Source organism: Capricornis sumatraensis, chromosome 4, assembly GCF_032405125.1.
Source record: "Capricornis sumatraensis isolate serow.1 chromosome 4, serow.2, whole genome shotgun sequence".
NCBI classification, from domain to species: domain Eukaryota; kingdom Metazoa; phylum Chordata; class Mammalia; order Artiodactyla; family Bovidae; genus Capricornis; species Capricornis sumatraensis.
Genome location: NC_091072.1, coordinates 25,720,987 through 25,735,974, shown reverse-complemented (window position 1 = coordinate 25,735,974; position 14,988 = coordinate 25,720,987). Strand labels below are relative to the sequence as shown.

The 14,988-nt window shown below is 41.3% G+C and overlaps 1 protein-coding gene across 4 annotated transcripts in view; it reads left to right on the top strand.

Moving 5' to 3' along the window:
- Positions 1-14,988, top strand: part of MTUS1 (microtubule associated scaffold protein 1) — a 189,513-nt gene that overhangs the window by 163,810 nt on the left and 10,715 nt on the right. For all 4 annotated transcript variants that reach the window (XM_068969863.1, XM_068969862.1, XM_068969865.1 and 1 more), the window contains one exon: positions 14,429-14,643. In XM_068969863.1, coding sequence (XP_068825964.1) covers positions 14,429-14,643 — 215 coding nt within the window. The remainder of the gene's footprint in view (positions 1-14,428; positions 14,644-14,988) is intronic.

Genomic DNA, 14,988 nt, shown 5'->3' with positions numbered 1-14,988 from the left:
CAGATGGTAAAGAAGGAGGTGGAGGTGATGGAATTCCAGCTGAGCTATTTCAAATCATGAAAGATGATGCTGTGAAAGTGTTGCACTCAATATGCCAGCAAATTTGGAAAAGTCAGCACTGGCCACAGGACTGGAAAAGGTCAGTTTTCATTCCAATCCCAAAGAAAGGCAAAGCCAGAGAATGCTCAAACTATCGCACAATTGTACTCATCTCACACACTAGCAAAGTAATGCTCAAAATTCTCCAAGCCAGACTTCAACAATATGTGAACCGTGAACTTCCAGATGTTCAAGCTGGTTTTAGAAAAGGCAGAGGAACCAGAGATCAAATTGCCAACATCCACTGGATCATTGAAAATGCAAGAGAGTTGCAGAAAAACATCTATTTCTGCTTTATTGACTATGCCAAAGCCTTTGACTGTGTAGGTCACAACAAACTGGAAAATTCTTCAAAAGAAGGGAATACCAGACCACCCGACCTGCCTCTTGAGAAATCTGTATGCAGGTCAGAAAGCAACAGTTAGAACTGGACATGGAACAACAGAGTGGTTCCAGATAGGAAAAGGAGTACATCAAGGCTGCATATTGTCACCGTGCTTATTTAACTTATATGCAGAGTATATCATGAGAAACACTGGGCTGGAAGAAGCACAAGCTGGAATCAAGATTGCCAGAAGAAATATGAATGACTTCAAATATGCATATAACACTACCCTTACGGCAGAAAGTGAAAAAGAACTAAAGAACCTCTTAGTGTAAGTGAAAGAGGAGAGTGAAAAAGTTGGCTTAAAGCTCAACATTCATAAAACAAAGTTGATGGCATCCGGTCCCATCACTTCATGGCAAATAGATGGAGAAACAGTGGAAACAGTGTCAGACTTTATTTTTGGGGGCTCCAAAATCACTGCAGATGGTGACTGCAGCTATGAAATTAAAATATGCTTACTCCTTGTAAGAAAAGTTATGACCAACCTAGACAACATATTAAAAAGCAGAGACATTACTTTGTCAACAAAGTAATGACTAGTAATGTCTAGTCATGGCTATGGTTTTTCCAGTATTTATGTATGGATATGAGAGTTGGACTATGAAGAAAACTGAGCACCTAAAATTGATGCTTTTGAACTGTGGTGTTGGAAAAAACTCTTGAGAGTCCCTTGGACTGCAAGGAGATCCAACCAGTCCATCCTAAAGGAGATCAGTCCTGGGTGTTCACTGGAAGGACTGATGTTGAAGCTGAAGCTCCAATACTTTGGCCACCTGATGTGAAGAGCTGACTCGTTTGAAAAGACCTTGATGCTGGGAAAGATTGAAGGCAGAAGGAGAAGGGGACAACAGAGGATGAGATGGTTGGATGGCATCACTGACTTGATGGACATGAATTTGAGTGAACTCTGGGAGTTGGTGATGGACAGGGAGGCCTGCCATGCTACAGTCGAGTGGGTCACAAAGAGTTGGACACAACTGAGCGACTGAACTGATGACTGACTATACTCTTCAAGGTACCTCTTAAAAGTATTTATTTATAGACCACATAGTCTGGAGCTGTGAGCACCTCAAGGGCAAGGCCAGTACGTCCTTCATCTGTGTAGCTCTACCAGCTAGTACCTTGTGCCTGGCACTTAGTACTTCTGATGTTTAGTACATTGACTCAGAGAATGAATGAATGACTTCATTGCTGAGGATGGGAGCTAAGGAAAGTGGGTTTTATCCTTATAATATGCTAATACTTAATGGTTTCTGTATACAGATATTTTCCTATAAACTGTTAAAAATAAGTAATAATGTAAGATGAGCTGTAATTCTCTTGGAAACATTTTACATTATGCCTGACAATCTCAGTTAATCAGGTCATTTTTAAAATGTCAGCCCTTGAAATAAATTACAGTTCAATTTAATGATCTACATAATCCACAGCAAACATTTGGCCTCTGAACTAGGGAATAAATGTGTCATTCTGATTCTTTCCAGGGTCATGTTGGTGTAATGGGGAGCCATAATTATGATCCTCTGCGGTTCCTATTGTCTTATTAACCTTAATGAATGGAATCACATTTTTAATCTAAATTAATAAAGGTTAGTTTGTATTTCACAATTATTCTTTAGCCATCAGAAATAATAGCTAACTCACATCTTGTCCTGATTGTTTTTATGTCATGATGCAAATGAGATTTTAACCCTTAATCCACAGAGATTCCTGGGTTCTCATAACAATGGCATAAAAGACTAGTTGACTTTGCCTTCTGTGTGTAAAAATGATAGGTTTGGCAACATTTATTGAGTGCCTGCTCTTTCCTAACGTCAGTGTTCATCTCTAAATCTATTGGTTTGCATTTTATAGAAAGAAAAAAAGGGAGAAAGAAGAAATTGAGGTTTAACAGTTATGTAATTTTCTTAAGGTCAGCATAAAAAGCAAAGCCCCTGGATAAAACTCAGGAGGATTAGACCACCAAACACCTGTTGATCACAAAAAATATTTAAAATATATTTTCAAATATTTGCAATATTTTTGCAAAAAATATATTGCAACCAAATATTTGAAAGATTGGGAAATCATTGGCTATAAACCACCAGTTTGCATTGATAATTACTTTTGGAATCTTTTTATTGAAGTCGAGAGTTCAAGAAGTATTATTAGATGAAAAAACCTTGTTATATACTAGGGAGAAGTGACTTGGCTCTGCCTAAAGCACTGTACACATTGTCTAATCAATGCTTGACCATGTCTGTGAACTTGAGTACCCCTCACACCTTTATGGAATGTGTTAATTTTTTCACTAGTTTTGTGTACAGTTCAGTTCAGTCACTCAGTCACGTCCGACTCTTTGTGACCCCATGGACTGTAGCATGCCATGCTTCCCTGTCCATCACCAACTCCCGGAGCTTGCTCAAACTCATGTCCATTGAGTCAGTGATGCCATCCAGCCATCTCATCCTCTATCGCCCCCTTCTACTCCCGCCTTCAATCTTTTCCAGCATCAGGGTCTTTTCCTGTGAGTCAGCTCTTTGCTGACACAGTTTTGTGTACAGTCGTGGTTTAGCAAGGTTGTATATTTAGAATAATTTTAAAACTCTTTGACAGTTAAGTCACTTTCAGTTCAGTTCAGTTCAGTTCAGTTCAGTTCAGTCACTCAGTCGTGTCCGACTCTTTGGGACCCCATGAACCACAGCACGCCAGGCCTCCCTGTCCATCACCAACTCCTGGAGTCTACCCAAACTCATGTCCATTGAGTCGGTGATGCCATCCAACCATTTCATCCTCTGTCGTCCCCTTCTCCTCCTGCCCTCAATCTTTCCCAGCATCAGGGTCTTTTCAAATGAGTCAGCTCTTTGCATCAGGTGACGAAAATATTGGAGTTTCAGCTTCAGCATCAGTCCTTCCAATGAACACCCAGGACTGATCTCCTTTAGAACGGACTGCTTGGATCTCCTTGCAGTCCAAGGGAATCTCAAGAGTCTTCTCCACTTTAAGTCACTTTAGAGTTGCAGAATTCCAGAAGTAATTTTTGAAGTGGGCTTTAATGAAAAATCTATTATATATATAGTGAAAACCAACTGTATGCCAAAACAGAATTCCTTTTTTAAAATTTATTTAATTGAAGGATAATTACCATATTGTGTTGGTTTCTGCCATACATCAATATGGATCAGCCATGGGTATACATATGGCTCGTCCCTCATGAGCCTCCCTCCCACCCCATCCCACTCCTTTAGATTGTTACAGGGCCCCAGTATGAGTTCCCTGGTCATACTGCAAATTCCCACTGGCACTCTGTTTTACATATGTTAGTGTATGGTTCCCTGCTACTCTCCATTCGTCCCACCCTCTCCTTCCTACCTGCCTCCCTGTGTCCATAAGTCTGTTCCCTATATCTGCGTCTCCATTGCTGCCCTGCAAAGAGGTTTATCAGTACCATCTTTCTAGATTCTGTATATATGCGTTAATATACAATATTTGGTTTTCTCTTTCTGACTTACTTCACTCCGTATAATAGGCTCTGGGTTCATCTACCTCATTAGTGTTGACTCAGATTCATTCCTTTTTATGGCCGAGTCTTAACTCCACTGTGTATATGTACCACAGCTCCTTTATCCAGTCATCTGTGAGTAGGCATCTAGGTTGCTTCCATGTCCTAGCTATTGTATATAGTGCTGCAGTGAACACTGGGGTGCATATGTCTTTTTCAAATTTGGTTTCCTGAGGGTTTATGCCCAGTAATGGGATTGTTGCATCAGATGGTGGTTTTATTCCTTGTTTTTTAAGGAATCTCCGTACTGTCTTCCATAATGGCTATATCAATTTTCATTCCTACCAACAGTGCACGAGGGTTCCCTTTTCTCCACACCCTCTCCAGAATTTATTGTTTGTGGATTTGTTTGATGGTGGCCATTCTGACAGATGGGAGGTAATTCCTCATTGTAGTTTTGATTTGCATTTCTCTAATAATGAGTGATCCAAAACTGAAATCTTTATCTCACTGAGTTGGTTGAAGGTGTAGTGGATTCTGTCTCATACGTGGCTTGCTCTTTTTTTATCCACGTCTGTCTGTCCTGAACTTAGACTTGGCTGGCTGTCTCAGTAAACGAAAGGTTATGTTCTTTCACCTGTAACAATGCAGAATATTTACCAAGCATGTCTGTTCTGAAAGCCTCTTGAGTCTTCCCCCTTGTCCTGGCCTTTTTCCTCGCTTGTCCTTGTTTAGTTCTGATATGTCCGGTTTTTCCTGAGTTAAATCATTTGTCTGGAACAGTGGTTCTCAGACTTCACTGTGTAATAAAATAGGCCAGGTTAAAAAGCAGATTTCCAGTTCTGACTTGGGTGGCTTGGGATGGAGGTGTCCATCTGTGATGGTCATCCCAGTGACTTGATGCAAGTGCTTCCTGGACTGCACTCTGACAGCGCACTAGCTTCCAGGATGTTGTTTATTTAATGTAATATATGTGTAAGACTTAAGAGAGCACAGTAAGAGAATAATACCAGAGAGCTCCAACTGAACCGAGTTCATTCTCATATTTAGGCTTTCAAATAATTTGCAGATCAGTAACTTTGACCTGCCCCCTTGAACTTTGACCCCTGAAAATAAATCATCAGGGAGGACAGGCAGAATAGTATCAGACTCACCTAGAGAATCCCAGGAATGGGAGAGCCTGATGGGCTGCCGTCTATGGGGTCGCACAGAGTCGGACACGACTGAAGCGACTTAGCAGCAGCAGCAGCAGCAGCAGCAGCACCTTTTTATTAACACTTGTATTAATTTATTCTTTTATTAGAATAAAAGAACCTTTATTCTTTTGATGGAAATGTGATTTCCTTAAAGGCTTAACTCGCTTGCCTCGGGCCTGAAGCTTGGAACATTTATGCTGGTTATAGTCAGCCAGACTTTTGACTCAGATCCACTTTTCAAGCCTAAAATGTTTTGATTGGTCCATGGAATGTTTGCTAGTGTGATGATGAGAGCATCTGTTTTGCAGCATGTTGTTGGCCAGTGAGACAGTTGAAAAACAGCAGAGCCTTTTCAAACGTTTTATTGGCAGGGAGAGCCCCAGGCTCCATGGAGGCCCAGCTGGCACCTCTCTACTAAGATCTATTGACTGGGCCAGACCTTCATCCTGCATGCAAATCAGATTTCATCAGGACTAATCAGTGTGTGTGGGGGGGGTGAATATTGTTTTGTTTTGTTTTGTTTTTTACCTACCCTACCTTGCAGACCCTCTTGCTTCCACTAGAGAATTAAGCCCTTTTCCTCTGAGGTGTCCATTGTATGAATGAATGAACTTCTCTTTTAATGCATTTCAAGTTGAGAAAATAGCCACTGCGATCAGGTTCCGTGTTCTGTGCTGCAGGACCTGCATTGAAAAGGGCTGAGTGGGTTGAGTTCTAGACCCAGTCTTGCCACGTCCGTTCCCTCTCTGGTCTAGTAGAGTGAGATTTCAGATAATGCCTGTGTTATTAACTCAAGACATGATTATATTACCTGAAATAAGTGTGAAAGCACTTGGTAAAGGATAAACTGAGTTTTAAAGGGAAGGTGGTATTATGTATGGGAGAATGGATTTGATGGTGCAAGGCGGTTTGTGAAAAGAAATTCCTAGTAAGTTGTGATTCGTGGAAGTCTTTTGAAATCAGTTCTTGTCAATTCATATCATTCCAAGAGCAATCTGAAAGCTCTTTGTTAGCTAATTTTGAAATTTAGAGACAGACCTTTGTCTCTCCCACATAGCTGCCAGATTTCTTGGTCTTGTGAAAAAGCAGTGCCTCTGGGGAGCAAAACCTGGGGCTTTCATGTGTAGATGATCTTTCTGCAGATAGTCTGTGAAGACTCACTCTACACAATAGGACACTTTCACTCTGTCCTCACCAGACTCTAAGGTTAGCACAGCAGGGGATATTTAGTACTACCTGGCATGTCAGGGAACCAATCTGCAGAAAACTGGACATGCCAGTTGTTGATGGGGTAGGTCCCTGCCCTTCTGTAGTTCTGTGGACACCAGCCTCTCCACTAAGTAGCATATTACTTTAAAAAAAGGGCTACTTGGTAATCTCCAATTTTAAGCAGATTAAACCCTAGTTTAAGAGAGTTACCATCATTGTCACATGTCCTAGAAGGGTATCATGAGCAGATTTCCCTTCAAAGAATGATGCAATGAAATAATCGTGCTACTATGACAGAAGGCCATGTCCCCATTGATGGTGCTGGGACTGGGGTACAGGGAAGTAGGTTAAGATAAACATTTCTCTTCTTTTTATATACAAGTGGTAGCATATTATACATTCTGTTCTACACCTTGTTTTCTGCTTTGCATTTCTTAAAAATCAGTATACAATGAACTTCCTCAGTCCTTTTTTAAACAGCTGTGAAATTATTTTATTTTTTGAACATTAGTCCATTATATTATAATGGAATAATTAATTCAACCAGTTTCTTCATGGTGGTCATTCGGTTATTTGTAATGTTTTGCTCTTATTTAAAAAAATGCTCTAGTAAAGAGCCTCGTATGTCCCTCATTTCATAGGTGTGGGAGTATATCAGTAAGATAAATTCTTATTACCGGAATTTCTGGGTCAGAGGAATATGTAGAAAACAATGTCAGACAAGCCCAAACTGAGGGACATTCTTTAAAATGCCTGACTCTTCAAACTTGTCAAGATGATGAAAGGCAGGGAAAGACACATTCACAGACTGGAGAAGATGAAGGAGATGGGACGGGTAAATGCAGTGTGCTGTCTGGGGTTGGAGCCTGGAACAGAAAGAAAAGGACGCAGCTTGGAGTTTAGTTAATAATCGTGTGCCGGGGTTGGTTTCTTGTGTTAGTCACTCAGTTGTGTGTGACTCTTTGGACTGTAGCCCGCAAGGCTCCTCTGTCCCTGGAATTCTCCAGGCAAGAATACTGGAGTGGGTTGCCGTTTCCTTCTCCAGGGGATCTTCCTGATCCAGGGGTGGAAACTGGATCTCCTGCACTGGAGGCAGATTCTTTACCATCTGAGCCACCAGGTTAGTTTTGACCAATGTCCTGTCATAATATATGACATCAGCATTAGGGGAAACAAGGAGAGAGGTCTCTGGGAACTATTCTATCCCTGCAGGTTCTCTGAACATCTAAAATTATTCTACAAATGTTCATTCTTAGAAACAGGGGCATTAGTGGAAAAACTGGTGAAATCAGAATAAAGTCTGTAGCAGAGTTAACAGTAATTGCTCCGATGTTAAAACCTTACATTTGATGAATGTCCCGTATTTAATAAGATGATAACATCTGGGGAAGTGAGGTGAGGGGTATACAGGAACTCTTGGTACTGTTTGTACCTTTTGTATCAATCTAAAATTATTCCACAGTTATCAGTTTTGGTTTTTTTTTTTTTTAAAAAAAAACACATCTGTCCTGAGAAATGTGTGCTTTCAAGAAACGAGTAGAAGGTGCCAGAAATAAAAGCAGGTGAGGTGGCCAGAGAGAGACCTGGAGGAGGCAGGAAAGGCTGGATCAAGCATCTCCTGTCCCTGCTGGGTGGGGCAGAGAGGGGAACTTGGCTCAGGGAAGGGGCGGCAGCCACAGCAGTCCTGCTGGAAGCATCTAGAGAAGGTGTGGGCACACGGCCAGAGGGTGAGGTCATCTCGCTTTCCTGTTCTTTCTGTCACGGTATCTACGGGGCATCATGAAACTGTGCGATCTTCCGAGTGACCCTACCTCCGCCTCAGTTTTCTTTTCCGTTTTTCTCTTTCATATTTTATACCCAATTTAGATAAAATTACCCAAAAGTTGGGGAAATTCTATGGCATATAATGTCAAGAACAGTCATATAAGAAAGTGAACTTCTGAAGTGGGTGTGCACCCTATCTGTGGAGGTGTGGGGGTGTGTGTTTCTATCTATCTTCTTTCAATACTAGACAAGCAATGCTACTTTATCACATTCTGTCAAAGCCCCCCCGCCCCGCCCCTGCCAGAGTGTCTGTCTTTGAGGACTCTTCAAACCCACTTGAATTGGTGGACTTTTGCAATGCTAGTAATAGTAACATTTGTTGTATGCTTACTCTAGTTAGGCATCCGGCCAGGCACTCCCACATATATTTTATTTAATTGTGCAAGGAACACACGAATATTATCTCCATCTTAAAAATAAGGAAATTCAGGCTTAGAAGGTTTGTTTTGCGCAAATCACACAGGAGCTAAGCAGTATGGCTGAGATAAGTATTTTACTCTCATCTATTAAGACATCTTATTTGTGTTCCTGAGAATTAAAATATTTCCAGTTGTCGCAAGATGAAGCCTTCTGCTCAGATACAAAAACTAAGAAAACCTCTGTATCATTTCGAAAGAATACTAACAATTTAGGGCCATGGTTGTGTAATGTTTTTCTCTGTAAACAGTACATTCATCAGTCACCAAAGGGCAATTGGCCTCCATGAGATGGAAATAATACAAGCCTGACCTCTTCCTCTTAGATAAGGCCTCCAGGACCAATTAGGTAACAGCTGGACTTCACCCCTTGGGGTAAACAGCTGAAGGACCATGAGGAAACCAGCTCTGTTGTCAAAGGTATTTCTGGCATTGTGCCTTTTCTAGATGGCATCCAGATAATTGAAAAGGAGAGATTTCAAGCTTTTCACCATTTCTGAAATATTTTTCCCTTGCCCAGTTTTCCACGTGTTAAACTGTCAGGGGAGTGTCTCTCTGTTTTTCCTGTCCTGTCATTGGCCTTGGGTTCTTCTCTGGCCTGCCTCATCTCAGGTTGAAAATGTCAACTTCCAGCTTGTAATGTGGCGACATGCTCTAGGGCCCATCTTGTCAATGAGTTAGTTTCTTTCTTTGTTTCTTGATGCTGAGGAATTTGTTTCTCATTTTAAGGAGTAGATTGCTGCAGGGGCTTTCTCATTTTACCAGCATGTGCAGGATTTCTCTACAGGCAGTGGTCTCGTTGGTGCCCTTCATCATACACATGCTTTTAAAACTCACCTAATAGAATGATTATAACCGCGAGGACAAAGTGTTAGTCACTCAGCTGTGTCCGACTCTTTGTGACCCCATGGACTATAGCCTGCCAGGCTCCTATGTCCATGGAATTCTCTAGACAAGAATACTGCAGTGGGTTGCTGTTCCCTTCTCCATGGGATCTTCCAGACCCAGGGATCAAACCCGGGTTTCCTGCATTGCAGGCAGATTCTTTACCATCTGAGCCACCAGGGAAGGACAGAAGGACCACTTTGTACTGCGTGGATTTTCTGTCCATGCAGTAACTTCATGAAAACAGTGTCACCTAAACCTGTGCAAAAACTCCTTGCTTAGTCCAGATTCTGAGAGATTTATGTTTGGTTTGGCTGTGTTGGGTAATTGATTGACTTACCGTGAAAGGAATCCTGGAGAATAAGCAGGGAAGGGACAGACGGAGAATAGGAATAAGAGCCCAGGTGGCCTAGGAATCGCTCCTAACCTGTAGGAAGTCCAAGGAGACGTACAGGACGGAAGCTGGAGACCCCCACTCCCCCGACGAGTGTGGGGTGCTAGAGGGGTCCCGAGAACCCTTGATGCAGTGTTGACATGCGTGTCCTTCAGAAAAGAAGTATTCCATGAGTCTTTATGCCAAGTAAATGCTTCCCCAGGAGCCCCGGCCAATTCACTCAAAGCGGAGCCCTTCGTGTGAGACATGGCTTTATGGACCAGCTGCTCCCCACAGCTGCAGGCTGACATCACCACCTGGGGCCAGGCCTGCCCTGCAACCCCGCTCCCCCGGGGGCTTTCTTCCACTTTCCCCTTCCTTCCTCCTGGCCTCTTTCACCTCACCCACAGAGGCCAACAAAGTTAAACACTATTTAAGCTTTTTTTTTTTTTTTGAAGAGGAAACACCCTGTTCAGCCACCAATGTGAGAAGATTCCCATCTATTTTATTTTCAAGTTTAACATTCAGACTGACAGTCACTTGATGACAAGCAGATGTGTTGAAATCCAGCAGGTGTTACTGTTAACTTCCCCACAGAAGCTCTTCTAGTTTTTGGTCCACATAGACATTTTATCTCAGATACAAGCATTCAGATGAGCCAGAATTTTTGTTTTGTTTTCTTTTGTATTTTGCTGATATGTGAAATCGCAAGGGAATTAAGTCAAAAGGTTGTGTGAAATCAAGAGTTCTCTGACTAGAAAAGCTATTCTTGATGCCTTTGTTGACAGCTTGCAGTATAATTTTCCATCTCCTACTTCCATGTGAAGAACCTGGAATTCACACAAGGAGGCTTGTGGCCCTATAATTTGATTTGTATGATTTTGGAAAGGCAGCAGAAATGAATATTGGATTGGCCAAAAAGTTTGTGTTGGTTTTTCCATAAAATCTTACCAAAAACCCAAATGAGTTTTTTGGCCAACTCAGCTTTTAGTTCTTTGGCTGACATTTGTCTCCCTGAATCACTTCTTTGTCCTTTTTTAATTAGTGATGTGAGGAGGGTGTTCTGTAGTAATCAGCATGACCATTATCTTTTAGTAAATTCTTTTAAAGAAAAAAACCACTTCCCAAATTTAGTCCCAAGGCGTGATTGTCAGTGAGTGACATCAACAGTCTATATAGTCTGATCTCCATCTACCTTTTTGACTCTTCTCTCCAACTTTTCTGCCTCGTGAATGTTCTAGCTCCCAAGGGGCACTGTGCAGCCTCTCATCATTGCTCATGTGGAATACCGTTTTCACCCTTAATATCAGTTAGTAGTTCTCACTTTGTTTTTGCTAGTCCTGTTTCCTTTCCCCTCAGTAAATATTTGTGGGCTTACTTGAATTTTAAGGGTTCTCTTTAGCAGACAGTATGCCTGTCATTGAAAGGTTCCCTAGTGGCCCAGTGGTAAAGAACCCACCTGCCAATGCAGGAGATGCAAGAGACATGGGTTCGATCTCTGAGTCGGGAAGATTCCCAGGAGGAGGAAGTGACAACCCACTCCACTATTCTTGCCTGGAAAATTCCATGGACAGAGGAACCTGGTGAGCTTCAGACCATGGGGTCGCAAAGGGTCAGACGGGACTGAGAACACACACATGCTTGTCATTATTTCAGTATGACTTATTTTACCTCTGGAGGAATACTGATGTGGGACAAGGGCTGGAATTTCTACTGCCATGAGGCATATTCCCAAGAAAACAAGTCTATATGATTGTTCAAAATTCATCCCAGGAGCCAGCCAATTTCCCTTTACTTAGGCAGAATAATCATTGATGTAAACCTCCTTTTCTGTGTGAAATAATGTTTTTCCTTCCACCACTCCAGAAATGCATATTCCTTACCAAAATAGAGGTAAGGGTTACTTTATAACAGACTTATCAGTACCCGTTTTGTATGAGTCTGTGGGCACTCTGGGATGTGGAGTACTTCTTATGGGTACGGTAGCAGTACGGTAGCACACCTTTCCCCGTATCTAGTAGGTAAAGGAAGGGTGGAACAGTTCAAACTTCCCGCGAAATGATTTTTTTAACTTTTTATTGGAGTGGAGTTGACTTATAATGTTGTGTTAGTTTCTGCTGTAAAGCAAAGTGTATCAGTTATACAAATATCCATGCTTTTTTTAGATTCATTGCCCATACAAGTCACTGTATTGAGTAGAGTTCCCTGTGCTAAACAGCAGGTTCTCACCAGTTACCTATTTTATATATAGTAGTGTATATATGTTAATCCCAATCTCCAAATGTATCTCCTTTCCTCCAAGTAACCAAAAATTTGTTTTCTATATCTATGACTCTGCTTCTAGTTTGTAAATATTTGAACCCCTCGTTTTTGTTTTTTTTTTAGATTCCACATATAAGTGATATTACATGATATTTATCTTTCTGTGTCTGACTTCACTCAGTATGACAAGGTCTGGGTCCATCCATGTTGCTGCAAATGGTTTTGTTCTTTTTAACTGCTGAGTAATATTCCATTGTATATACGTACCACAGCTTCCTTATCCACTCCTGTGTCAGAGGATACTTGGGCTGCTTCTATGTGTTGGATACTATAAATAGTGCTTCAGTGAACACTGGGGTGCATGCATCTTTTTGAATTATGGTTTTCCCTGTGTATATTCTGGGTCATATGGTAGTGATATTTTTAGGGTTTCTTTTTTTTTTTTAAGAAATGTCCATATTGTTCTGTGTGGTGGTTGTACCATTTTACATTCTCACCAACAGTGTAGGAGGTTCCCATTTCTCCACACCCTCTCCAGCATTTACTGTCTGCAGATTTTTTTGCCATATTGTTCTGTGTGGTGGTTGTACCATTTTACATTCTCACCAACAGTGTAGGAGGTTCCCTTTTCTCCACACCCTCTCCAGCATTTACTGTCTGCAGATTTTTTTGATGATGGCCATTCTGACTGGTGTGAGGTGATACCTCATGGAAAACTAACAGCATGGCATCTGGTCCCATTACCATCACTTCATGGCAAATAGATGGGGAAACAATGGAAACAGGGAGAGACTTTATTTTGGGGGACTCCAAAATCACTGCAGATGGTGACTGCAGCCATGAAATTAAAAGATGCTTGCTCCTTGGAAGAAAAGCTATGACCAACCTAGACAGCATATTAAAAAGCAGAGCCATTACCTTTCCAACAAAGGTCCATCTAGTCAAAGCTATGGTTTTTCCAGTAGTCATGTATGGATGTGAGAGTTGGACTATGAAAAAAGCTTGAGTGCCAAAAAATTGATGCTTTTGAACTGTGGTGTTATACAAGACTTTTGAGAGTCCTTGGACTGCAAAGAGATCCAACCAGTCCATCCTAAATGAAATCAGTCCTGGGTGTTCATTGGAAGGACTGATGTTGAAGCTGAATCTCCAGTAGTTTGGCCACCTGATGCAAAGAGCTGACTCATTTGAAAAGACCCTGATGCTGGGAAAGACTGAAGGCAGGAGAAGGGGATGACAGAGGATGAGATGGTTGGATGGCATCACCCACTCAATGGACATGGGTTTGAGTAAACTCTGGGAGTTGGTGATGGACAGGGAAGCCTGGCGTGCTGCAGTCCATGGGGTCGCAGAGAGTCAGACACGACTGAGCGACTGAACGGAACTGAATAATTAGTGATCTTGAGCATCTTTTCATGCATTTGCTGGCCATCTGTATGTTTTCTTTGGAGAAATGTCTATTTGACTCTTCTGCCTGTTTTGATTGGGTTCATTTGATATTGAACTGCATGAGCTGTTTGCATATTTTGGAGATTAATCCCTTATTAGTTGCTTTGTTTGCAAGTGTTTTCTCCCATTTCTTTCAGGATTTATTATAGCATGTGTGGGTATTTATTCATGTGCAAGTTCTGTAAGGTATTGTTAATAATTCTGTTCTGGATAGTGGTAGTGAAAGGTTAGGATGGTCTGATTTTAAACTACGTGTATCATATTTCTTTGCCTTTTTAAAATGTTAACCTTTCAATTTATTCACATTGTTGTGTAGCTTTTCAATGTGTTTTTCCTAAAGCTTTTATATTCTGGTGATTTGTGTTCCATATAATCTTTTATTTTTCTTACTGTATTTTTGAAGTAATGAGCCTAAATTGGCTCCAATCAGGTACAAGCTTAAAGTCTGTTTCTTCTTTGTGGTTTTACCTTCTCTGTTTCTTCTCTGTCTCAGCTGCTTCCCCTATGGGTGACCTGCCTTAGACACCTCAGCCAATCAGAGCCTCTTCTCCTTGAGGTCCATGCCCTGATTGGTCACCACAGATAAGGGTGCTCTTCACTTGGGAACCTGGCTCTGCCCAAGGACTTCTCTTACTGCCTGATAGACAGTTGGCCTTTTGCTGCCAGACCCCATTTCCTCTCCTTCCCTTTTACCCTTCACTTCTGCACTGTTATGGTTGAGAGTCTGGTCCCGAGAGAATTGAGTACTGCTTTCCGAGTCATCACAGCTGTGTGTGAATGTTATGAATGTAGGCCATTTAGCAGGCTGTGCGTCATCTTCCCTTGCCTTTTTCCATCTCTTTTCAGTCACTGTTTCAACCACCTGTGAGAAGTTAGAAAAAGCCAGGAATGAGTTGCAAATAGCTTATGAAGGATTTGTCCAGAAGTTAAACCAGCAGCACCAGACTGATCTAACAGAGCTGGAGAATCGGCTTAAAGAATTTTACACTGGGGAATGTGAAAAGCTTCAGAACATCTACATAGAAGAAGCAGAGAAATACAAAACTCAATTGCAGGAGCAGGTTTGTACTTTTAGAATTAGAACCTGAGCATGTGCTTGGACATTGCTGTTAATTTGAATTCTAACTGCTGTCTGATGAGGGTCTTCCTATGATGCCCTTCTCTTTGTTGGATGTCCCTTGATGAATTTCATTATAATTTAAATAAATGAAACAATTTTTAAAGTAAATTTTTACAACCAAAGCAATGTATGTATGTTGAGTGAAAGATTGAAAGAAAAAAGATAAAATTTAAACAACCCTTTAAATTTTTTTTAAATTGAAATATAGCTGTATAAGATTATATAAGTTACAGGATTACAATATAGTGATTCACAATTTTTAAAGGTTGAAAGTGAAAGTTAGTCA